Raw genomic sequence first — 25710 nt, forward strand, 5'->3', positions numbered from 1 at the left:
TTTTCTTCCAGTTAACATTACATACAGTCTGCAGTTTAAGTTTTTAAAACATTTATTAGATTCATAAACTATCCTGGATTTTTTCCAAACTTGGACAGAAGCTACTTACAATCAAAAGATAGTATAGAGAGGAATATTTTTATTAATTTTTTTCTCATTTTTTTTAGCCTGTGATTAACAGCAAAAGTAGGCGAGACACTGGGTTCCGCGGAACCCTTACGAATTTTTCTTACGAGAAGTTCTTTTTGAAATATATTAAATGTGACTTTTAAATGTTTTTCTTGTCAGAGTCTAAAATTACAAGTAAGAATACGATTGTGTGCTCTTTATCTTTGACGTCAAATATAAGCATCTTTGTAAATATCATTTACTGTAAATTCAGAAATTATTGCAGGGTTTTTATTAATGCGAATAATGCGACTAGGTGAGTATCTCAATGATAAAAACTCGCATTTTGATAACTGAAACATAGGTCTGTATATAGATTTTTCTGAAATCGCATTCTTGTCCATTTTTTAAAAATAGCAATAATAAATGCACGCATTAATTTCCGAATTTACAATATTCCAATTCCTTTTTGAAGAAAAAACAAATCCTTTTTATTATATGATGTATAATATGATATTTATAATGATCATCCTGAGTGGTCTTTTATTTTTTGTATGCAAATGTGTTGTAGTGTTGTATGTTGTATTCTACATCAACAAAATAATTTTGAATTTGTAAGATTCCTATAAATGCTATTGTAGCCCATGGATTTTTTAAGATGTAAATTTGAAAAGTTTTGATAGAGACTTAAACTAGAATAATCATATTTTGTTTTCAGATTTTTCCTTAACAGACTGGGCCAACAACTTAGAAATTAATATCACCGGACAGATGAAACCATCTTACATTAAACTTTTACTTCAACAGCTTGGATTAGATGTTTTGTTGAAGTCTCCACCATGTAGTCATGGAGATGGCTTGTATTACCCATCAACAAATGGATGGAAAAATGGTATGATTTAATTTTGATATATAATAAATCTAGTAAAAAAATAAACTTAACATTGATATATCTTTTAGGTGAATACAGATAAAAAGCAGAAGCCACTTTCATATTTTCGTAAATATTATCATACTGCTCCTCTTCATTTGATTGTATCAATGATGGGTCTTCAAAAAATGTCTTTATATATGACTTTTCAATTAAATAGTCGCAAGGAAACTTGGGTTTTTTTTTTATTCTTTCGTTCTTAGTTTTTGAGCTGCACAAACTCATATGGCAATTATTTTAAAGAATCTCTGCTTATTGTATATGTTCAGTTTCATATGAGAGGGAAGGTGCTCTCAACTCTGATCTTAATTATCTAGGGTTGCCAGTTTTTATGCCGATGGCCAGTGGTTCTCCAGTTGTACTCTGGCTTCCTCCACCAATAAAAACTGGCCACCATGAAGTAGCCAAGGGTGTTGAAAGTGGTGCTATAAATACCAACAATCAATCAATCATAGTAGGTGCAGAGGATAACGAAATATAGAGTAACACACTAAGTTTAAAGAAAGATAAGGGTAAAAAGTTCTTTTATTTGTATACAGTTGTCAAGTTTTTTTAAGCAATTTATCTTGCTTTAAATGATTTATTATTTATAAATTGTCCAGCAGTTCATCATGTTTTAATGATTTATTTTGAATAGATTGTCCAGCGATCACAGCACTACAAGACTTACCAGAGTCCCTCGTTTGTTATCTTCCTGACTACTGTACTGGTATAGACTGCTGTTATAACTTTAACTACCTGGATTTGTCACTTAACATAAACTTATACATTGATACCTGTAATTACCTGATTAAAGGCAGAATAGAAACTCTCCAGTTTGAGATCACATTCTTTGACTATACTTGGGGTAAGTCTATATCTAGAAATTAAACTACCTGGATCTACACCTTAACATTAACTTGTACATAGATACCTGTAATTACCTGATTAAAGGCAGAATAGAAACTCTCCAGTTTGAGATCTCATTCTTTGATTATACTTGGGGTAAGTCTATATCTAACAATTACTCATTAGGAATGACCTTAAGTAAGTAGGTAAAATTTAGAGTTGGGACAAGATATGTACAAATTAACATAGTAAATGGATTGATTTCATAATTGGTTAAAACCATAAACAAAGTTATTGTAACTCAACTTTTATATCCAATCAATGAAAATGGTCCGATTCAATTTCTATTTGTTGGTTGTAAAAGTAAAAAAAAATCCTTAAATTTCATTGATATTAACAATCAACTGACAACCTTTTTTTTTTTTTGAATGATGAAATAAAATTATATATAATTATAAATTACAGCTACTCAGCTGTTTAAAATGCATCGATATACACAAATCCTTATAATAGCCCACTCTCTTAAAAGGCCAATTTCATGATACAGAGACAAGAGTTTGGTTAAACATCAATGAGACTGTATCCGAACAAAAATGACGAAAAGTTAACCAATTTTAATTTTGAATAGTACAAATTTGTGGTAATTTATGTTGTCTTTGATTTCATTATTATCTTGCTTTCAAGGTAACATAAAGGAAGAGAGGTTACAGGAGATCTTTAGAATCAGGTATGGGTTTTTTTCTCTATGTTTCTCCAAATATTTGATAAAGAATTGGTGTGTTTTTCCAGATGAACTTTTTTCAGCCAATTTTATTGTATATGCTTTCTAATATTACTGAAATGTGTATTTTGATTGTTGAAAAAAGAATGTAAATGAGGACAAGTTCATTTTTAAAGTAAGTTTTATAAATTCTGATTAATGTTTAGATGCATTTGAAATTGAAGTAAAAATTGAAACTTTGATTCTTAGAAGTGGAAGCTGTTGCCTCATTCTGAAGTATAATTAAGTTCTTTTTTCCTTCAGATTTATGGCAATAAATAGGCTTAATTTATTTTTTCAAAATCATGAATTACCTAAAAACTTTTTTAATTATTGTAAAAATTCCTTGTATTAAAGATATATTTTTTCCTAAAAACTCTTGTTTAATAAAAATTTTCTCAAAAGAATAATTCGTTAAAACACTTGTACCAATTTAAAGACCCCTACCAAATTTAAAATACTTTGTAAGTATTTTTTTTAATTGAAAATAATATTATTTACAATTTACATTTGTATTATAGGTTTAGAATTGATAAACTGTCAGACCAGAAGTCCTTTATAATAGATTTAGACTTTGGTATTTGTCTTGAGAAAAACTTCTGTGATCCTACTTTGACAATCTTCAAAGATCAGCTGATCCCTCAACCTGTGTGTGACCTGGAGATGGAATTTCAATGGAAAAGTATGTTAGATATTTTAAGAATGAGCATGGTTATTAGATTAAGATACACAAGAGAGTAATAGCAATAAAAAGCATTTTTAACCCTGTCATTTGAGTCTTCTTTTCATTTAAAAAAAAGTTCTTGCTGGATCAAACCTGGTCACAGTCTTGCTTAGTGTGGCTTCCACTGTTACTAAAGATCTTCATGTGGCATATTTTTGCCAGTTGATTGATTGTTGATTGCTTAATGTCCAGTGGCAAATCAGCCTTTAAATTAGGCTATTAAAACAGTCGCCTGGGCGACCTTTAAAGCCTCCAGGCGACCCTAATTTCATTGTTGGTTGCCATTTGGCGACTGGTACTATTTGAACCTGGCGACCGTAAAAATCCCGATAATCAACCTGCCTCCGGTCATATTTTATTAAGTTTTATTCACAGTCATACGAGCGCTCGAATGAATGCTAAAACTTGAATATGATTTCAAGCTTTATAATCTTAACGGGGTCTATAAAGCGTGTAACTTAACTGGGAATTCAAGCGTCTGATGAAGTGTTTTCGGGTCCAATACATCATGGCAGCCAAACAGATGTTGCTGTCCAGATTTTTCAAAACAACTACCCAAAAAAAATGATTTTTCACCAGCTAAGAAACAAAAAGAAGGGGCGGAGAGTTCCTCTATAGAAACTCCGGCTTCTGAAGAGCCAAGTATATCTTCTAATGTTACAATTAAGTGAATAAGAAAAATATTACAAAATTTATTGATATGCTTTTTTTACTAGTCTTCATTAGCTCTACTGACTAGACTTTCATAACAAATTTCTTAGGCGACCTGAAATTATTTCCTGGCCACAAAAATTTTGAATTGGCCACTGAAATTTTATATCTGGTGGCCATAAGGCAACCTGGTCTTTAAACCTACTTTGAGGGCTGCAAATATGTCATGCATGTTCAGGACGAGAACAAATTAACAATAAGTACAATAGGTAGGTCCTGTAATAGAGGCCGTCTGGAATGAAGGTCATGGAAATTTTGACTGCCTCTGCAAAATGAGGGTATATTGGATAGGGACAGAACTTTTGCGACAGGCCACCTACGGACCCCTCAAAGAATTGTTGCGAGGGTACTTAATGTGCAAAGAGCATGGCAATCTCTTATCATGAGGCATCAGATTTAATGTCCTTTTCCAGGTGAACAATTCAGGCTACTTGAAACATCTAGTTTGTAGGAAAACTTGTCTCTTAGATCTAGAAACAACATACTAGGAAAAATCTGTAACAAATACAAGTATGATAATAACTTTTTTTTTACAGATACATCATTATTTAACTGGATGACAAATAAAGGTCTGCAAATTGGACAAAGTTTAACATCAGCACTTGCCAATGAATTAATGGGGTATTTTGGTTTGAAGCCATTTCTAAATTCAGAGCCATGTGATAGGAATGAAAGACCTTATAAAGATGCAGGAACTGGGTGGAACACTACAGGTATATTATCAGACAAATGGGATTTTTACAACAAATGTTTGTTTTCAAAGTTCCTCCTTTACAACATGTACAACTGGAATGCTAAATGTGTTAACCAATTTTCATTCAACTGCATTTTTCCTGAAAACAATCTTGGTGACATCTGGGACTAAATGGTCACATGTGACATATATACTTTCCACACTTCTTTTTTGTTTATAATTTTGTATAATATACCAAATTTGAATTAAATCATCAGTGTTGAATGTACTTTAATTCACCAAAAAATGGTGCTCAAAAACATGGTATTGTAAAAATAAATTCCATAAACACGATTTTGGGGGTTTTCATTGCCATATCTATAAAATGATAATATGCTGTTTTTTCAATTTCTATAAGGTTGGGGAACAATTTTCAATAACTTCAATCAGAACCATAATGTTAAATATAGAAAATGTTAACACGAAAATTAAACTAATGGATTTGCCCTTTAGTATTTTTCAAAATGCCTGAATATATCAAACACATGTAAATATAAAAAAAAATATTTTGACAGCTTGTCCTGTGGCTTTGTCTTTGCCAAAGATACAGAGTACAATAAGTTGCACACTTCCAGAATCTTGCACAGGAGTTCAGTGTTGTGTAGAGGTTGGAAAAATTAAGATGTCCTACACAGTATATGCAGAAATTGATGGGTGCAACATGAAATTGTCATTTGGCATTGAAAAGAGACATTTTGAAATTCCACTAATTAACTACCAATGGGGTAAATATATATTTCCATCAATTTGAACAATCTTGAAGAACTGTAGATAGTTGTCTTTTTAACCGGATTTTCGAAGGAAATATCGGTTATTGAAATGGTGATATACGGCGGGCGGCTGTGCAGTTCTATGGGCGGCTGCCAAACAGTGTCAGCACAACAACATGAAAACGCTTTAACTAATCTTTTTTAAATTTAAATATGTTGTTTCCTTGGACTTAATGAAGGTCTCTATTAATTTTCAAGATTTTAGTATATCTCCTTTGTGAGTTATCGCCATTTTTAATATCCAAAAGAAGAATTTTCAAATATTTTACTGTTGTTATCATGTTATGATTTGTATTATCTCAGAATAAAAATTTGAGTGACAGATTTATTTGAAAATTATCTATTTCCTAAGTGGTAATGATTATAAGCTATATCATTAGACATTTTGAAGAGTATTACATTATTAATTATGTTAGAGTACTATGTTAAACAACCATAGTTCTGTTCAATTAGATATTATAAATATTTTAGCATATGATAATCATTGGAGTGACAGATTTATTTGAAAATTTTCTGTTTTCTAATAAGATCTGTAGGACTGTATATATAAAGTTTGAAACTTACTAGTATTACTGTATAAATGAAGTTTGGAATTTACTGTTCATTATTAGACATTTTGTAGATAATTAAGTGTCTGTTAATCATAAATATTCTTACCCTACCCCCCTTCAATTTGATAATGTGCTGAAACCATATATATTCTTGTATGTTACAATTCAAATGAAATAAAAGGTGAGTGCCCTGGGGTCACCCCCAGCGTGTCTGTTTGAGAACTTGTAAACAGTCGAGATCCCCACCCCTAAACCATATATATTTTTGTATGGGACAATGAAAGAAATCAAATGAAATATAGGGGAAGTCCATTGTGGTAACCCCCCGCCCCCTTCTGTTTGAGAAATTGTAAACGGTTGAGATCCCCACCCCTAAACCATATTTATTCTTGTATTTGACAATAAAACAAATCAAATAAAATTTAGGGGAAGTCCACGAGGGTAAACCCCACCCCTTTCTTTTTGAAAACTTGTAAACGGTCGAGATCCCCACCCCTAAACCATATATAATTTTTTTTTGGACAATAAAACAAATAAAATGAAATTGAGGGGATGTCTCCTGGGGTAACCCCCACCCCCTTTTTTTTGAAAATTTGTAAACAGTCAAGATCCCCACCCGGAAACCATTTTTCTTCTTGTATATAAAACAATAAAACAAATCAAATGAAATAAAAGTCGAGTCCCCTGGGGTCACCCCCACCTTTTTCCTGTTTAAGAACTTGTAAACGGTAAAGATCCCTCACTCCTAAACCATATATATTCTTGTATGGGACAATAAAACAAATCAAATGTAATATAGGGGAAGTCCATTGGGGTAACCCCCACCCCCTTCTTTTTGATAGCTTGTAAACGGTCAAGATTCCCACCCAGAAACCATATATATTCTTGTATGGGACAATATATCAAATCAAATGAAATATAGATGAAGTCCATGGGGGTAAATCCCAACCTCTTCTTTTTGAAAACTTGTAAACGGTTGAGATCCCCACCCCTAAACCATATATATTCTTGTATGGGACAATAAAACAAATCAAATGAAATTTAACGGAAGTCCCAGGTGGAAAACCCCACCCCCTTCTTTTTGAAAACTTGTAAACGGTTGAGATCCCCACACCTAAACCATATATATTCTTGTATGGGACAATAAAACAAATCAATTGAAATTTAGGGGAAGTCCCCTGGGGTAACCCCCACCCCTTTTTTTTTGAGAAAACTTGTAAACAGTCAAGATCCCCACCCTGAAACCATATATATTCTTGTATGTTACAATAAAACAAATCAAATGAAATAAAAGTCAAGTCCCCTGGGGTCATCCCCACCTTCTTTCTGTTTAAGAACTTGTAAACGGTCGAGATCCCCACCCCTAAACCATATATATTCTTGTATGGGACAATAAAACTAATCAAATGAAATATAGGGGAAGTCCAGGTGGGTAAACCCTACCCCCCTTTTTTAAAATATTCTCCCTTTTCTCATCACTTGGCGTCCGTCGTCCGTTGTCGTCGTCCGTCGTCGTTAACTTTTACAAAAATCTTCTCCTCTGAAACTACTGGGCCAAATTTGACCAAACTTGGCCACAATCATCATTGGGGTATCTAGTTTAAAAAATGTGTCCCGTGACCCGGCCAACCAACCAAGATGGCGGCCATGGCTAAAAATAGAACATAGGGGTAAAATGCAGTTTTTGGCTTATATCTCTGAAACCAAAGCATTTAGAGCAAATCTGACCAGGGTAAAATTGTTTATCAGGTCAAGATCTATCTGCCCTGAAATTTTCAGATGAATCGGACAACCCGTTGTTGGGTTGCTGCCCCTGAATTGGTAATTTTAAGGAAATTTTGCTGTTTTTGGTTATTATCTTGAATATTATTATAGATAGAGATAAACTGTAAACAGCAATAATGTTCAGCAAAGTAAGATCTACAAATAAGTCAACTTGAACAAAATGGTCAGTTGACCCCTTAAGGAGTTATTGCCCTTTATAGTCAATTTTTAACCATTTTTTGTAAATTTTTGTAATCTTTTACAAAAATCTTCTCCTCTGAAACTAGTAAGACAAATTTAACCAAACTTGTCCACAATCGTCATTAGGGTTTTTAGTTTAAAAAAATGTGTCCGATGACCCCGCCCGCGAACCAAGATGGCCGACATGGCTAAAAAATAGTACATAGGGTAAAATGCAGTTTTTGGCTCATATCTCTGAAACCAAAGCATTTAGAGCAAATCTGATGACGATAAAATTGTTCATTAGGTCAAGATCTATCTGCCCTGAAATTTTCAGACCAATCAGGCAACAGGTTGTTTGGTTGCTGCCCCTGAATTGGTAATTTTAAGAAAATTTTGCAGCTTTTGGTTATTATCTTGAATATTATTATAGATAGAGATAAACTGTAAACAGCAATAATGTACAGCAAAGTTAGATCTACAAATAAGTCAACATGACCAAAATTGTCAATTGACCCCTTAAGGAGTTATTGCCCTTTATAGTCAATTTTTTACAATTTTCATAAATTTTGTAAATTTTTGTAAATTTTTACAAAATATTTTCCACTGTAACTACCGGGCCAAGTTCATTATAGATAGAGATAATAGTAAGGAGCAAGAATGTTCAGTAAAGTAAGATCTACAAACACATCACCATCACCAAAACACAATTTTGTCATGAATCCATCTGTGTCCTTTGTTTAATATGCACATAGACCAAGGTGAGCGACACAGGCTCTTTGGAGCCTCTAGTTTTGATAACTTGTAAACGTTCAAGATTCCCACCCAGAAACCATATATATTCTTGTATGGGACAATATATCAAATCAAATGAAATATAGGGGAAGTCCACGGAGGTAAACCCTACCCCCTTCTTTTTGAAAACTTGTAAATGGTTGAGATCCCCACCCCTAAACCATATATATTCTTGTATGGGACAATAAAATAAAGCAAATTAAATTTAGGGGAAGTCCCCTGGGGTAACCCCTACTCTCCTTTTTTTTGAAAACTTGTAAACGGTCAAGATCCCCACCACGAAACCATATATTTCTTGTATGTTACAATAAAACAAATGAAATGAAATAAAAGGTGAGTTCCTTGGGGTCATTCCCACCTTCTTCCTGTTTAAGAACTTGTAAATGGTCGAGATCCCCACCCCTAAACCATATATATCCTTGTATGGGACAAAAAAATAAATCTTATGAAATAAAGGGCAGGTCCCCTGGGGAAATTAATCAGTTTGTGTGTGTTATATTTGAACATAAATTAAACATATATAGGGTTCTTTCAAGTGCTGAATCTGAACTTGTTTTTAATTAGATAATCTGTATTATTTTTTAACACATGAAAGAAACAATATTAGCAACTATTAATTAAATTTGATTATAATATGGAAATAGATATAACATCATATCTGATTTTAGAGAAGTATTTTGCTGATTTTTTACTGGTTTATGGAAATAAGTTTGAGTTATTTGTTTTGAAAAGTGATGTGTTTAATTGATAGATATAAAATCATATCTAATTTTAGAGATTTATGAGTGATTAAGTCATATCTAATTTTAGAGAATTATTTTGGTGTTTTGTTACTGGTTCATGGAAATAAATTTGAGCTATTGGCGAAATATCATTGGTAAATTGTTTGAAACTTTTATGACTTGTCTTATCTCACAATAAAAATTGGAGTGACAGATTTATTTGAAAATTATTTATTTCCTAAGTGGTGATGATTATAAGCTATATTATTAGACATTTTGAAGATTATTACATTATTAATTATTAATTAGATCTGGGTTATATCTTAGCATATGATAATCATTGGAGTGACAGATTTATTTGAAAAAATTCTGTTTCCTGATAAGATCTGTAGGACTGTATATATAAAGTTTGAAATTTACTAGTAGGACTGTATAAATGAAGTTTGAAATTTACTGTTCATTATTAGACATTTTGTAGATAATAAAGTCTCCCTAAACCATATATATTCTTACCCCCACCCCCCTTCAATTTGAGAATGTGCTTTTATATTGTAAACGGTCGAGATCCCCATACCCTAAACCATATATATTCTTGTATGGGACAATAAAACAAATCAAATGAAATATAGGGGAAGTCCAGAGTGGTCACCCCCACCCCCCTTTTTTTTGAAAACTTGTAAACAGTCAAGATCTCCACCCCGAAACCATATATATTCTTGTATGGGACAATAAAACAAATCAAATAAAATAAAAGGCCAGTCTCCTGGGGTCACCCCACCCCCTCCTGTTTGAGAACTTGTAAACAGTCGAGATCCTCACCCCTAATCCATATATATTCTTGTATGGGACAATAAAACAAATCAAATGAAATATAGGGAAAGTCCAGGGGGGTAACCCCCACACCCCTTCATTTTGATAACTTGTAAATGGTCGAGATCCCCACCCCTAAACCATATATATTCTTGAATGGGACAATAAAACAAATCAAATGAAATATAGGGAAAGTCCCCTGGGGTAACCCCCACCCCCCTTCTTTTTGAAAACTTGTAAATGGTCAAGATCCCCACCCCAAAACCATATATATTCTTGTATGGGACAATAAATGAAATATATGGTGAGTCCCCTTGGGTCACCCCCAACCCCCTCCTGTTTAAGAACTTGTAAACGGTCGAGCTTTTCATTATTAATAAGATAATACCACATTGAGGTCCAAAGGGTCCTAAATTAAACTTTTGTTTAATTTCATCAAAAATTGAATTCTTTGGTTCTTTGATATGCTGATTCTAACAATTTTTGAGTGTTAATTCATATCTAATTTTAGAGAACTTAGTCATCACTGGTTGTTGTTATTATATTATTGATTATAATTTGAAAAATTGCATCATATCTTATTTTAGAGAACTATTTATCCAGTTTGAGTTATTTCCATTTGCACAGAAAATAATATGGATAAAATTAACCTGTGTTTCATTTCAACATAAATTAAATATATATATAGGGTTCTTTCAAATGCTGAATCTAAACTCTATTTAAATATTAGATTTTTAGGCCCAGTTTTCAAGTTGGTCCAAATCAGGGTCCAAAATTAAACTTTGTTTGATTCAACAAAAATTGAATTTATGGGGTTCTTTGAAATGCTGAATCTAACCATGTATTGAGAGATTTTGGATTGTGGGCTCCTTTATCAAATTAGTCCACATTGAGGTCCAAAGGGTCCTAGATTAAACTTTTGTCTGATTTCATCAAAAATTGAATTCTTGGGGTTCTTTGATATGCTGATTCTAATATGTACTTAGATTTTGGATATTGGACCATAATAGGTATTTAAATGTCCAATTTCAAATATATCAGTTCTTTGACTACATTCATTTTCTGTCACAAACCTATGATGTGTCAAATATTCAATGACAATCCAAACTCAGAGCTGTTTTAAGTTTAAATGTAGTGTCCATACTTGCTCAACTGTTCAGGGTTCGACCTCTGCAGGAAAATCCGGTTTGCTGTCTCTCTGACAGCCTCTTGTTAGGAAATGTAAGGATTTTACATCATTTTGATTGTTGAAAAAACATCAGTGCTGTAAAAACATGTGATATTATTCAATACTAATTCATGATCAGAATTAAGTTTATTCTTGTAAAATGTTATTTAATTTTCATTGTAGAATAATTTTGTGCTTTAGAATTTAAACATATTATTTTCTAAAAAAGTTTTGTTTTATTTTCCCATAGTTTTTAGGTATTTTTTCACTTTGATATCATTTTGGATTGTACATTCAATGATATCCCGAAACTGTTGTAATTGCAGGGACTGAAGAAACTTTCAGTTTGCTGAATGTAATAAAATTAAGGTAAATTATATAAAAAAGCTAAACATGAAGTTCAATAAGTCAAGGTCAAACTTGGTATCATTGGTAACTTTTTCCACATCACAAAGACACAAACAGGAATTTCTGAAAACCTAAGGACAATGATTTAGACATAAAAATGGTAAATGAATGCAATTGAGTGTAATTGATTATATTTTATGTTCACACTTCCAACATTTCTCTACGTGATTTGCAATAGAACCTCTTTCTCTGATTTTCATACAATTTTTTGTGTATAATTTAGCATTTTTTGTGACACCATAAGACATGCTTGCCTTTTATCATGCTATTACTATAATTGCAAAACCATATGTTGAAAAAAAAATCATGATTGAATATTGGTTAACAATGTGTTGAGAGTAAATGGACCACACATATATTATAAAAAAAGCTGTCAGGAAGAGTATAAATTGCCAACAAATATAGAAATGTATTACAGATTTTCATATCATCTATCCATAATGTACTAGAAGATAATAAAAGCATATCTGCTGTTTATTGTCTTTCCATGACATACAAAAACAACAGAAAAGAATAATTTTACTTTTTCCGATTTCCCTGCACAATTTGCAAGGGGAAAAGAACTACAATTCTATCTATTGTTTTCAGGTTTTCTGTGCACAATCTACAAGGAGAACAGAAATACCTTGTGAATATGAAACTGAGTGTTTGTTTAGAACCAAATGGGGCTTGTTTATTGTCTACATCAATACTAGAAAATTTAAAACTGCCAAAACTAGCTTGTAACTGGTTAGATATGGGATTCAAAATTCCAGGTACTTTGTTTAGCTTTAAAGGGGGATAGGAAAAACTAGGTTGAGAAGGGAAAAAAGAGTTAAGTTTTGATTGGACAGTTCAATATGTTTAAGTGTCTGCCAATATATTTATATACTCTCAGTAAGACAAAATAATACTAACAAGCTAACTCTGAGAAAAAAATTGCAATATATAATTTAGTTTTCGTTTTGTTTTGAATTTCAATATTGCAAAATAAACATCTCAATCAACATGTCAATCAGTGACTTAATTTAAAAGGAAAAAAGGTTTAGTAGAAGCCTTAAGAACAAGTGTTGTTTAAGGCATGATAGTTCATTAGAAAATAACTAAAATTTTCCTCCCTCCTGTTTGCCAATATTTGTTCAAAAATTGAAATCACATGCAACATTTGTATATAATTTTTATTGTACCATTGTTTGTATATTTTATATAGATTTCTCACTGACAAAGTTTAAAATTGACAACAGTATAATAGGAAATGTGAAAGGTCTGATGTTCATGAAACTTTTGGAAGAACTTGGAATATCTACTTATCTTCATGAAGAACAATGCAGTAGAAACTTGCCACCCTATTTACCTTCCACACATGGTTGGTCTAACAGTAAGTTGATTTAATCAAATACATGCAATATCAGGGTGTCTGTGAATATTCTAGAAATATAAAAGATATGTTTAAAGTGTAAAAAACTGTAAAGAATCATACTTTGAATAATGAATTCCTGTATAAATACTTAAATTTATGTAATCAAAAGTTAACAATTTTGTCTTGCCATTGTCCTTGACCTTTTTAGATCACCTGGCCTGAGAGGCCAAGTGAGCTTTTCTCATCAGTCGTCCGTCGTCGTCTGTTAACTTTTACAAAAATCTTCTCTGAAACTACTGGGCCAAATTTAACCAAACTTGGCCACAATCATCATTTGGGTATCTAGTTTGAAAATGTGTCTGATGACCCTGCTGGTCAACCAAGATGGCCGACATAGCTAAAAATAGAACATAGGGGTAAAATGCAAGTTTTGCCTATTATTTGGAAAACCGCTAGGAATAGAGAAAATATGACAAGGGCAAAAATGTTCTGTATGTTGAGCTCTATTATTGTTCCATTAAGTCAAAACTGTCAGATGACTTCATGTAGGAGTTATTACCCTTAGATGATGAATTTTACCATTTTTTTAAAATTTTTGCCTACTATCTCGTAAATTATAATAGATAGACAGAAACTTTGAAAGCAAAAGTGATCAGCAAGACAAGATCTACAAATAAGTCAACATGGCTGAAATCTTAAGTCGACTCCTTATTAGGGTGATTGTCCTATAATGACGATTTTACAAATTTTTTGCGTTTTTGCCTAATATCTTAAAAACTATATTAGATAGATAGAAACTTTAAATAACAAAAATGATCAGCAAGACTAGATCTACATATAAGTCAACATGACCAAAATTGTTAGTTTTTTCCTTATTGAAATTATTGCCCTTCAATGACGATTTTTCCCATTTGTGCCTATTATCTTGAAAACTGTAATAGATAGATAGAAACTTTAAATAGCGCAAATGATCAGCTAGACAGGATCCAAAAATAAGCCATAATGACCAAAATCTTCAGTCAACTTATTATTGAAGTTATTGCCCTTTAATGATAATTTTTAACATTTTTTTTGCATTTTTGCGTATTATCTTGAAAACTATAATAATTAAATAGAAACTTTAAATAGGAAAAATTATCAGCTGGATAAGATCTTCAAATATGACAACATGTCTGAAATTTTCAGTTAACTCTTGATAGGTTATTCCCCTTTAATGATGACTTTTACTAAAAAGTGGCCATTGATGAAGATGCAGGTGAGCGACACAGGTTCTTTATAGTCTCTAGTTTCATGGTTCAGTGACTGCTTGAAATAAAATCACTGTTTTTAGAAAAGTGAAATTATCTCTTTATTATGAGTAATAGGATAAATATATTTGGTATATGGGTTCATTTGCAAGGTCTACATTTCTTTCAGGTAGGGTTCACCTGACCTTGATCTCATTTTATGGATCAGCAATCAAGGTTAAAGTTACGTGGTCAAGTCTGTATCTCAAATACTATAAGCAGTAGGTCAACTATATTTGGTGTATGGAATGATTGTAAGGTGTACATGTCTGACTGGTAGGTTTCATCTGACCTTGACCTCAATTTCATGGTTCATTGGACAATGTTCTGTTTTTTTGGTTGGTCTATTTCTCTGATTTTATAAGAATAGAAATGTTGTTGTTACAGTGTTAAGACGTGGTTTGGTCTATTTCCCAGGTACTATAAGTGATAGGACCACTACAGTTAGTGTATGGAATGATTGTTAGGTGTACATGTCTGTCTGGCATGGACCATCTGACCATGACATTATTTTCATGGATCATTGATAATGTTAAGTTTATCTGATACTTATAGTAAAACCTTCATATTATAGACTTTCAACATGAATTCAATCATAAGCAAAAAAGGCAAGAAATTTCAGCGTGTGCACTCTTGTTGTTTTAAGTGTTGGTTTTCTTTATTCTTTTTCTTACTTTAAAATAATGAAGATTTAATACAAAATTTGTACGTGTCTGATCAATTGCAGATATTGTCGTTCATCAGCTTTGTGGGGTGGATTCTTTTCAGAAATCTTTATTGACCCAATTCAATTCCTTAATATTATTTCAATTTAGATGTGGTCCATTGGTTCTTTGGGTGTGGTCACGTTTCTCCAACATTTTATATATATTTTTATATACAGGTAAAGAATTTCTTGTTGGAGAAACGTGATTTTTTTATATTAGGGATTAACTGATTATACCTGTAATTTGAGTTACAGTAAATCCCGCTCAAATGAATTTTTTAATGATATATTAACAATACCAAATCAAAAAGTCAAAATTATAAATATATATAAATTTATTGTATCAAAGAACATTTAATTAATATCATACAAACAACAGAATCAGTTTTTTTGATAAACAATATAAGCACTAATAGACAAATAATTTAGAAAATCTTGAAACGCTGTAAGTTTAAATAGCATATATCAACCAAATGAACTATTTAATAAAATAATAATAATACCAAATGAAGGTCAAAATTAGAAAAGTATATATATATTTAATTTATTTTTCAAAGAGCACTAATATCATAAAAACAGAATCATTTATAAACAATATAAGCACTAATAGACAAATATTCTCAATAAAATAAATCAGACACAAAAAATATATTTTTAAATACAACAAGTCATGTAATTAAAACATAAATTTGCACAGGAAAATGCATAAATTTAGCATTACATCAAATTTTGAAAATGGACACAGTGAACAATTCATAAACGACATGATTGTTATTTTGCATATACTTTACAAATATATTGAGCCTATTTACAAATTGTCAATACTACATGTATACACTTCATACTACTGTCGAATTTCCATGTGGAGGATGAAGGTTGTTTGATCAGCGTAGTCCTGGATGGTAAGTTCATCTTGAAGAAAGCGTGTTAATTGTAGCTGGACATAACAGTACGATGCATTTCCAATAATGTCTGTCACCTCTTGTAGTCTTTACCATGTACTGGTAACCATTCTGCTCTAGTCGAACTCTACCAAACTTGTTGGTTCCTTAGCCTTGTTCCACGTTAACTGAACTGTCACCTGGTCAGTACTTGCCGAAAATTTCCAGACAGGTTCTTTTCCAGACACGTTCATGGCAGCCAATAAAGCAGTCAATTCATTTGGGAATTCCATTATTATTCCAAGTACTCTCACTTTTATGTATAGAAGTGTTCAGTTTGTTTGGCTTGGCCTTATGCCACAATAATGATACAAGATTGAAATAATTATTTTATAATTAATGTATTAATATAGTAGTAACTAGATATCATTGAGATGGGAGCCATCTCTGTGGGCCCCGCTGTGAATAATGTGTGGTAAAAAAATTGTACCTTTATCATTGGACATGGGGTTATCAGCTAAAACCAAAGTTTTTGACCTTGACCTTTGACCTAGGAAGTTGTACATACATTATGACACACCCTCTGGTGTTGGTTAATATACATGTCAAGTACAAAATTTGAAATCATAACGGTTCTCTAGATATAGAGCAGACACAATTTGTTACGGACGGACAGACGGTGGGGCCCTAATTAAGTGTCAGTTTAATTATTCTTTATTACATAAATCTTAATTCATAAATATTTTTATTATCATAATTGACTTATTTCTTCAACAAATTGATAAACAAAATATCATCTTTTTACTTTTTAAGATATAAATGGTTTTCAAATTGATAAACATTTTAATAAAAGATAAAAATCAGCAAAAAATTACGAAATTATTTGTTGTTACTTAATTCCATTAATATTTTTATTTTGCTGAATTTGCTTATTATTTAACATTTATTATCAAAAAATTCAAAAATTTAATTTTTATTATAAATCATAAACAGGTTTCACTATACCTACCCAAAAACAACAATTTTAATTGTTATATAAACACCAAGCCCATCTATTGTTTGAAAAATGTTGGATAAACGTGAGTTGGATTTTTCAAATGTTGGAGAATCGTGACTAAACCGTTCTTTGCAGCTTCTGTTGTTACATTGAGTCTATTTTTGAATCATTTTAATCATACACGTTTAACTTTTGCATCCGTTAAGTCGAATAAATTTTTTAGTCCTGTTGATGGAAAATTAATGTAAATTAACCCTGATGTCTGGAAGTTTGAAAGTAAGAAGTTTTGAAAAATGCAGACATAAAGATAAAAATTCAAATCAGATGTTTTTCTTAAGTGATTAAAGCTGTGTAAACACAAATATTTGTATAACAGTTAAAATGATATATTTATAGTGACTGGTAATTAACACCTTTGTACATCGTCAAAGAGTACCTTTAGTGTGATGAACATATTTCACCTGATTTAAAAACAATGACCCAAGCCAAGATTAAAAGAGTTGTTTGAATTAAATTTCATTAAATACAATAATTAAAAGATTTAGACAATTATAAAAAAAAATAACAATATTTGAATACAAAGCAGATGACCCTCATCGGTGATCATTCAGGACTTGTTTCGGCAAGTGATTCCATAATTTATAATGACTGACCTTTGTTAATATTTGTGTATTGATTACTTTTTGGAATTATTTGTATCTGTACTTTTGTGTTTAATTATTTTGATGAATAAAAAAATAAGGAGCTTGATTACTCAATCATGGATTGTCCTATCAAAAAATGCACGATGTTCAATAGCTATTCTCATAATCTCATACTGTAATTCGTGCATTCAAAATTTATTACGACATACTGGACCTCAGATAAGTCGAATACTTTTGTCCGGCCCCTTTGACTTCAAATTGACAAAATTCTACTGTATTAATTATTTGATCTTACAAATGAAATCCTAGAATATTGTATTAATTACAGATTGTAGCTCTTCATCTATGCCTAGCCTGCCACCATTGTCTGGTCCTGTCACCTGCAACCTGATGGATATCTGTACAGGTATACAGTGCTGTATAGATGTAGAACAGCTGAGCAGGTCCATCAGTGCATATCTAATTCTAGATACATGTAGTTACAGCTTAGAAATTGGAATAGAAAAACTCACATATAAGAAGTCTCTACTGGATTTTGACTTCGATCAAAAACAAAGATTTAGTCTGTTGAATGTCATACAAATAGAGTGAGTATAATATTTTTTTTACTTCCGAGCATCTTTATAAACTATCCAGTCATATATGTTTCTGGTAATCTGTGTATATTTACAATCAGTATATCATTATGTTGTAAAATTATAAAATGCATTACTATGCGGTATGGGTTTTGCTCATTGATGAAGGCGGTACCATGATCTATAGTTGTTAAGTTCTATATCATTTGGTCTGTGGTGGTGAGTTGTCTCATTGGCAATCATACCACATCTTTTTATTTTTATACATGGAGCTGAAATATTTGCATAGGCTTGATTTCAAGGTAAAATGTATACCTCTATAAAAGCAAAAGTAATATCTTTAGTAAACAAAAAATATTAATGCAGAGTTAAAATATGTTAAAAATAAAGTGGCTTATTTGCAAGTTGAAAGTGATTTTTAAGAAAAATCTCCCTTATCTTTATTTCAGTTATTCCATAGATGACATGAAGTCACAAGACGTATATTTAATCAACTTGGACATGAGCGTATGTTTTGAATCGCACAGCAGCTGTGAATTTACCATTAGTATATTCAAGAATATGTATTTTCCTAAACCACTCTGTAAGGCTAGCTCACTCAATATAGGTATGTTCTTGTCATGATAACATGTTGCTTTCTTCATTCTGAATATGCATGAAATATTTGCCACTGGACATAAGGCAAACAAGAGTTTCTAAAAGAAGTCTAAAACATGGCTTGATTATTTTCTGAGAAATATTTTTAGCAAAATTCTGAATGTATTAATGTACATTTAGAATTGTGTATTGAAAAAAAATTATTATCAGGTTGAAAAAGGCTTCTTGAAATAATATTCTGCTAAACATAAATGTTTTTGGTTTCATTAGATCAAGTCACAGTAAATGAAAACAGCTTATTTTATTGGTTTTTTGGTACTTAAAGTAGATTTATGAGTTTTTCATTAAACAGTTGATCTTGTCTTTCATAGGTGATTTGGAACTCAACCAAGAAAAATGGGGTTAAAAATATAAGGAATACATAACAGGACTCTGTCCATCTAGACCCTCATCTTTATTATACCCCATGCAACAAAGTAGTGTAGCTTATAATGTTTTTGACCCGTCAGTCTGTCCGTCCCTCCATCAGTATGTCAGTCCTGTTCTTGTCATCTCAACTGCTTTGAAACCACACAACAGAATTTCATGCAACTTTGTAGATGATACGAACAAACTATGTAGTTGTGCATATCCACAAAAAAAATTTCAGTTGACTTTTGTAGGGGTTATGAGTCTTTGAAGTTAGGAATCTGGTGAGCTTTTTTTTCCCAGTGACAATATGGGGGCATGGGGTATGTGTGCGCGATTACAAAGGTTCTTTAATTTCTTTTCACATTCTTTTTTAATACAGATTTCTCTTTGGACAACTTTCTCACTGATGAAGGGCTTAACATGAATGATTTGCTGGCTGAAGACGTTGTGCAGAAACTAATGGGACAGTTAGGACTATCATCTTATCTTAACAGTGATTCTTGTAGCTTGGAATATGAACCTAATAAGGATGGATGGATCAAAGGTAACTAATGAAAATGAAGAATATGGTGTTTTAATTCATGATACAAAATCACTTTACCAACTTGATAAACAAAATTACAGTGAGGTCTTTAACACAAAGCAATTGTTAAGTGATATTTTTATTAACAAAAAAAATGGATTATTAATACACAGCATGTTGACATGTATCATCGCACATGCATTACCTGTCCTTTATTGCCGATTGGGTATTTTAGTTCAGCTTATATCTATTAATAACAACCAATGATATAAGGAATTCCCTACTGGCCACTCTTGACATCTCGCTCTCTAATTGCTTTGTGAGATGTGGGAAGGGAACCAATCAGAACAAGGCCCTTATTTCAAATTATCCAATCGGCAGAGATAATTAATTATCATCCTTTTGTTTTAATTACTGCGTGCCTCATTTAGGCATTCTAGATAATACAACTGCATGAAGCAGACGCATTGCAATTTGGCATTAGCGAATTTAAAATATATATATATATTGGCTTTAAACATCGATAAATTTTACGGGAAAAATTGGTTAAAATCCTTGGAAATGGATATTTCGGCAATGTTGTTAAAACCAGTGAAAGTATAGAGAACTTTTGTCTTGAGTAGCTGAATTCCCGAGAATGATATTTAACAGTGATACACTGTAGACTTTTGTGCACATTCCGGCGATGGAATTTATTGAGATCTGCTGTTGACGTGTGTAATCCTTGCATACCGTGTTCTGGTGATGGAATTTATTGTGCTTCCCTGTAGACTTTTGTAGTTTTTATCCTGCACGCTCCGGCGACGGAATTATCCGAGTCAGAAATGCTCTGCTTTAAACTTTTTTAACATTTGTACCAAATAGTATATTTGCGACTATAGGCGATATGGCGAGTGACAGTGAAGGCGAAGTAGATTTTCCACGTAATGTCGAGCAGGTACAGATGTGGGCATCCACAATGAAGCTGAATCCAAACACAGCTTCCGAATTAATAAGACTTGGCTTCGATTCTATGGAAGCGATTTCATTGATTGAAAAAGAGGATATGCCAGCTTTTAATATTCCGCTTGGGCAGCAAAAAGTGTTGATGCGAGCTGTTGGAAAAACTTTCAAGGACGGTCGCGCTGAAGCTGGGAATATGGCGGACACGCACCCTTACGGAAATGAAAACAAAGCTACACAGAGAACTTCCGCTAGGATACAAAATGGCGGCACCAGCAACCAAGATGGCGACGGTGTAAACAACAAAGATGGCGACGATGTAAACAACAAAGATGGCGGCGCCCATACGTCAAACCCCCGATCGGAGAATGCCTATGTGCAAGAGATCCTAAAGATGATGTCGAGGGAGAAGAACATTACAGGACAATTTGTGAATGACTCTCATAATTCTTCCACAGGTAGAGACAATTTGCTGGTCAATGACATTTACTCATGGAAAGACCCTCAAATATTTTTAAAGTCTACAAATTTTGATCCTAATGTGAATTTCTTTGATATAACTGATTTTGTACCTAATACTTTAGGGGGGCACTCAGAATCAGAGGAATTAGTTTCGGAATCGTCAGGGGGCAAATTAGTTTTCAAATCGGGGCCTGTCAAGCCAAAATTAGAAACATTGTCGGTAACACAATGGTCTATGGCTAATTTGTCCATAATGCATAAGTTGATAGCTATAGGGGAGTTACAATCATCCCAAGTTATGGATTATTTATCTTATACTATGCGCATTTATCTTTTTCTTTCGAGCTGTGAGTTGGTGTCTGTTTTTTTCCTTGATCGGGAATACCGACGCCCGCAAAAGCAACACCAATTTAGATGGGGTACAGACATTCCCCATCTCCATTCTGTATTTTTGAGGCCAAAGTTTTTGCAGAGTCAGAATTCCTGCATTGCACCTCAAACTCAGAGCTCGAAAGTAATGGCTAATAAACATGCAGTTACATATGCTTCTCATTCTCCAGGGGGAAGGATGATTTGCAAGAAATTCAATAGTCGTAGAGGCTGTTTTATGACACACTGTAAGTTTGAGCATTCATGTGCTATACCTGCATGTGCTGAAAAGCACCCAGCATTTCAGCATACAAAAAACTAGATACAATGGTGAAGCCTACGCGTGCTCTTGATCTAATTTCATGGACTAATGAGTTAAGTGATGATTTTGACAAAGAATTTTTGTTATTTGGCATAGAACATGGATTTGACATTGTCACTAATGTCCCCCTACCAGAGAATGTACGCTCCAAAAATCATCCTTCTGCAAAGCCTAGTAGCCCTTTTTACAAACAGGCACATAAACAAATTTTAACAGAAATTGATAACGGAAACTATATTTTTGTCAATTCCCCCCCCAAAATTATCAGTCCGCTTGGGGTTATCCCTAAATCTGATGGCGGAGTTCGAATTATTCATGATTGTAGCAGACCAATAGGTTTTGCAGTAAATGATTTTGCAGGAGAATTTGATAAACAAAAATTTCAAACAGTAGATGATGCATGCAAGTTAGTTTCAAAAATTTTTTATATGTCAAAAGTGGACCTAAAGGCCGCTTACAGATCTGTCAAAATAAGTGAACAAAGTAGAGAGGTCACTGGGCTTACATGGACTTTTCCTGATGGTCATGATTACACTTTCATAGATAAAAAACTTCTGTTTGGATCAAAATTAGCACCTGGTATTTTTCATAGATTATCTCAAGCAATTCGCAGAATGATGTCACGTAGAGGCTTCACCATTGTGGCATATTTAGATGATTTTTTTATTTGCGAGAAGACAAAGAAGCGCTGCCCTCAGGCGTTAGCAATTTTAATTGCGCTGCTCAGGAAGTTAGGTTTTTGTATCAGCTGGTCTAAAGTAACAGACCCCTGCCAACAGATTGTATTTTTAGGGGTTGAGATAGATTCTACTACTTTAGAAACTAGACTTCCTATTGCAAAATTGCATGATTTGAAATCAGAATTAGCTGAATTTTTATTGCGTAAGCGTGCTTCAAAAAAGCAATTGCAATCTTTAGCTGGAAAGCTTAATTGGGCGTCTGCTGTGGTTCGAGGCGGGAGAGTTTTTCTCCGTAGAATTATAAACGGCATCATGCGATTAAAGCTAGATTGGCATAAATTGCGTCTGACAGGCGAAATATTGCAAGATATAAAGTGGTGGCATAACTTTATTTCAACTTTTAATGGGAAGTCAATTTTACTTGCAAAGGTTCCTATCACCTCTGTAGCTACTGATGTTTGTAAATCAGGTGGAGGGGGTGTCTATCAAAATGATTGGTTTTATGTAAATTGGGCAGAAGATCACCCCTTTGCTTTGAAACTTCACATAAATGAATTAGAGGCTTTCTCAGTGGCGTTAGCAGTAAAGCGATGGGCCCCATATTGGCGTGGTCAGCGTATTATAGTTCATTGCGATAATGCGGTAACTGTAAGTTGTATTAATAAAGGTACATCAAAAAATGCTATTTTGATGTCCTTTTTGCGTGAGCTCTTTTGGTTATCAGCAACGTATAATTTTCACTTGATAGCTAAGCATGTTCCAGGCAAAACGAATATACTAGCAGACTGTATTTCACGGATGCATGATCTACCTTTCTGTGAACAATTTTTGCGTGATTATGTTCGACCACCACTGTATTTACAGGATCTTGTTAGGCACATGTCTAGTAATGCCCTTCGTTTTCTTTTATTTAGGCTCACTGGTATCGAGGGAGGTGAGATCACTGGATAGTATTGTTGCTAACTTTAGATGTCATTCTTATGCTGAATCTACCAAAAAGACATATTTAAACTATTTCAAGTCATACGCAGAATTTTGTAGAAGATTAAATATTACCCTTGTTCCATTAAGTCCTATGAATTTAGCCAGATATGTAGCCTATTTATCTTCAAGGTTACAATTTAATTCCATAACAAATTATTTGTCAATTGTGCGGTTGCTACATTTAGAATCAGGAGTTGCATCTCCGATAGATTCCTTTTTTATGGAGTCAGTACTCAAGGGTGCTAAACGTGTGTTAGGTGCTGGCATACATAGAAAATTGCCTATTACACCAAAAATTTTGAATGAGATATTTACTTTACTGTCAGTCAGCAGTAGTAAGGACTTGTGTTTTTGGGCAGCCTGCTTAGTGGCTTTTTTCTCCTTTTTAAGGAAGTCAAATTTGTTTGCCCCTTCAATTTCAGCTTTTGATCCTTTGCGACATTTTACTCGTGAGGAAATCCATTTTCACTCAGATGGTGTCTGTTTAAAAGTACGCAAAAACCAAAACAATTCAATTTTCAGAGCGTATATTAGAAATTCCCCTTCCTAGAGTGAAGAATTCTCATTTATGTCCCTCTAAGGTGCTTCTTTTAAATTTTAAACAGGTGCCAGCAGTGTCAGCCCCCTCACCTGTCTTCCTGTATTTAGTACGAGGCAAGGTTACCCCTCTTACATATACAGCCTTTGTAAAGATGCTAAAACAGAACTTATCTAGGTTGGGTTATGACAGCAGCAAATATTCGGGACATAGTTTTCGCAGAGGAGGGGCCTCCTTTGCCTTAGAATGTGGGGTTCCAGCTGATCTCATACAATCACAGGGTGATTGGAAATCTAATGCATACAAATCATACTTGGATCCTTCTTTTGCACACAGACAGGAAGTCATGGACAAATTTGCAGTTGCCCTGGGGAAATAATAAACCATTTAACCTACCTTCTACTGGTTACACCACACATGTTTGGGAAGTTTGGAATACCACAGATTATTAATTGATTAATTTGTGTATTGTTTTCAAACTGTACTGTTGTTTGTGTTTTATTAATATGAAATTTAAGCATTAAACTGTGGTTCTTTTCCCAAACATGTCTTTGTTTTACACTAGTTACCATCTGGATTCATAGGTTTCCTGACTGGATTCCGATCAGAGTTAGACATTAACATGCATCTGATCTGAGACTGGTCTAGATTCCAACAGCATATATACACACTATACACATACACAGGGGGGAGGGAAATGGGTGGGGCCGTTTCAAAGTGATGTGGATTAATGTGATATTTTTATTAACAAAAAAAATGGATTATTAATACACAGCATGTTGACATGTATCATCGCACATGCATTACCTGTCCTTTATTGCCGATTGGGTATTTTAGTTCAGCTTATATCTATTAATAACAACCAATGATATAAGGAATTCCCTAATGGCCACTCTTGACATCTCGCTCTCTAATTGCTTTGTGAGATGTGGGAAGGGAACCAATCAGAACAAGGCCCTTATTTCAAATTATCCAATCGGCAGAGATAATTAATTAATTATCATCCTTTTGTTTTAATTACTGCGCGCCTCATTTAGGCATTCTAGATAATACAACTGCATGAAGCAGACGCATTGCAATTTGGCATTAGCGAATTTAAAATCCCATCCTCACCCACCCTATTTTATTTTTATTATTTTTATTGAGATATTTAGGTTGCTTCATCAACTAATTATAGATATATAATTGATTTAATTTAACTGTATATTTTATAAATGTGTAGAGTAGATTATATTACAAGAACACACAGTTTTGGTTTCATATTATAAATGTAATATTCCCTTGAGTGGAATACCACAGATTATTAATTAATTAATTTGTGTATTGTTTTCAAACTGTACTGTTGTTTGTGTTTTATTAATATGAAATTTAAGCATTAAACTGTGGTTCTTTTCCCAAACATGTCTTTGTTTTACACTAGTTACCATCTGGATTCATAGGTTTCCTGACTGGATTCCGATCAGAGTTAGACATTAACATGCATCTGATCTG

The 25710-nt window shown here is 33.0% G+C and overlaps 2 protein-coding genes and 1 long non-coding RNA gene across 3 annotated transcripts; all 3 read left to right on the forward strand.

Moving 5' to 3' along the window:
- The first annotated feature begins 1376 nt into the window (after positions 1 to 1376).
- On the forward strand, positions 1377 to 15055 carry LOC127719256 (uncharacterized). The gene is made up of 10 exons (XM_052225271.1): positions 1377 to 1461; positions 1677 to 1886; positions 2552 to 2594; positions 3149 to 3309; positions 4599 to 4775; positions 5311 to 5520; positions 11882 to 11924; positions 12552 to 12718; positions 13153 to 13320; positions 14976 to 15055. The coding sequence occupies exons 1-10, from the start codon at positions 1377 to 1379 to the stop codon at positions 15053 to 15055; spliced, it is 1344 nt and encodes a 447-aa protein (XP_052081231.1).
- Positions 15056 to 18260: 3205 nt separating this feature from the next.
- Positions 18261 to 18960, forward strand: LOC127720420 (uncharacterized). The gene is made up of 2 exons (XR_007990729.1): positions 18261 to 18403; positions 18841 to 18960. It is a non-coding gene; the product is annotated as an uncharacterized LOC127720420 (long non-coding RNA).
- Positions 18961 to 20549: 1589 nt separating this feature from the next.
- Positions 20550 to 24660, forward strand: LOC127720417 (uncharacterized). The gene is made up of 2 exons (XM_052226997.1): positions 20550 to 21322; positions 23612 to 24660. Exons 1-2 carry the CDS (start codon positions 20809 to 20811, stop codon positions 24229 to 24231), a joined length of 1134 nt encoding a protein of 377 aa, XP_052082957.1. The 5' UTR covers positions 20550 to 20808; the 3' UTR covers positions 24232 to 24660.
- The last annotated feature ends 1050 nt before the right edge of the window (positions 24661 to 25710 follow it).

This window comes from Mytilus californianus, unplaced genomic scaffold, assembly GCF_021869535.1.
Source record: "Mytilus californianus isolate M0D057914Y unplaced genomic scaffold, xbMytCali1.0.p SCAF_11, whole genome shotgun sequence".
NCBI classification, from domain to species: Eukaryota; Metazoa; Mollusca; class Bivalvia; order Mytilida; family Mytilidae; genus Mytilus; species Mytilus californianus.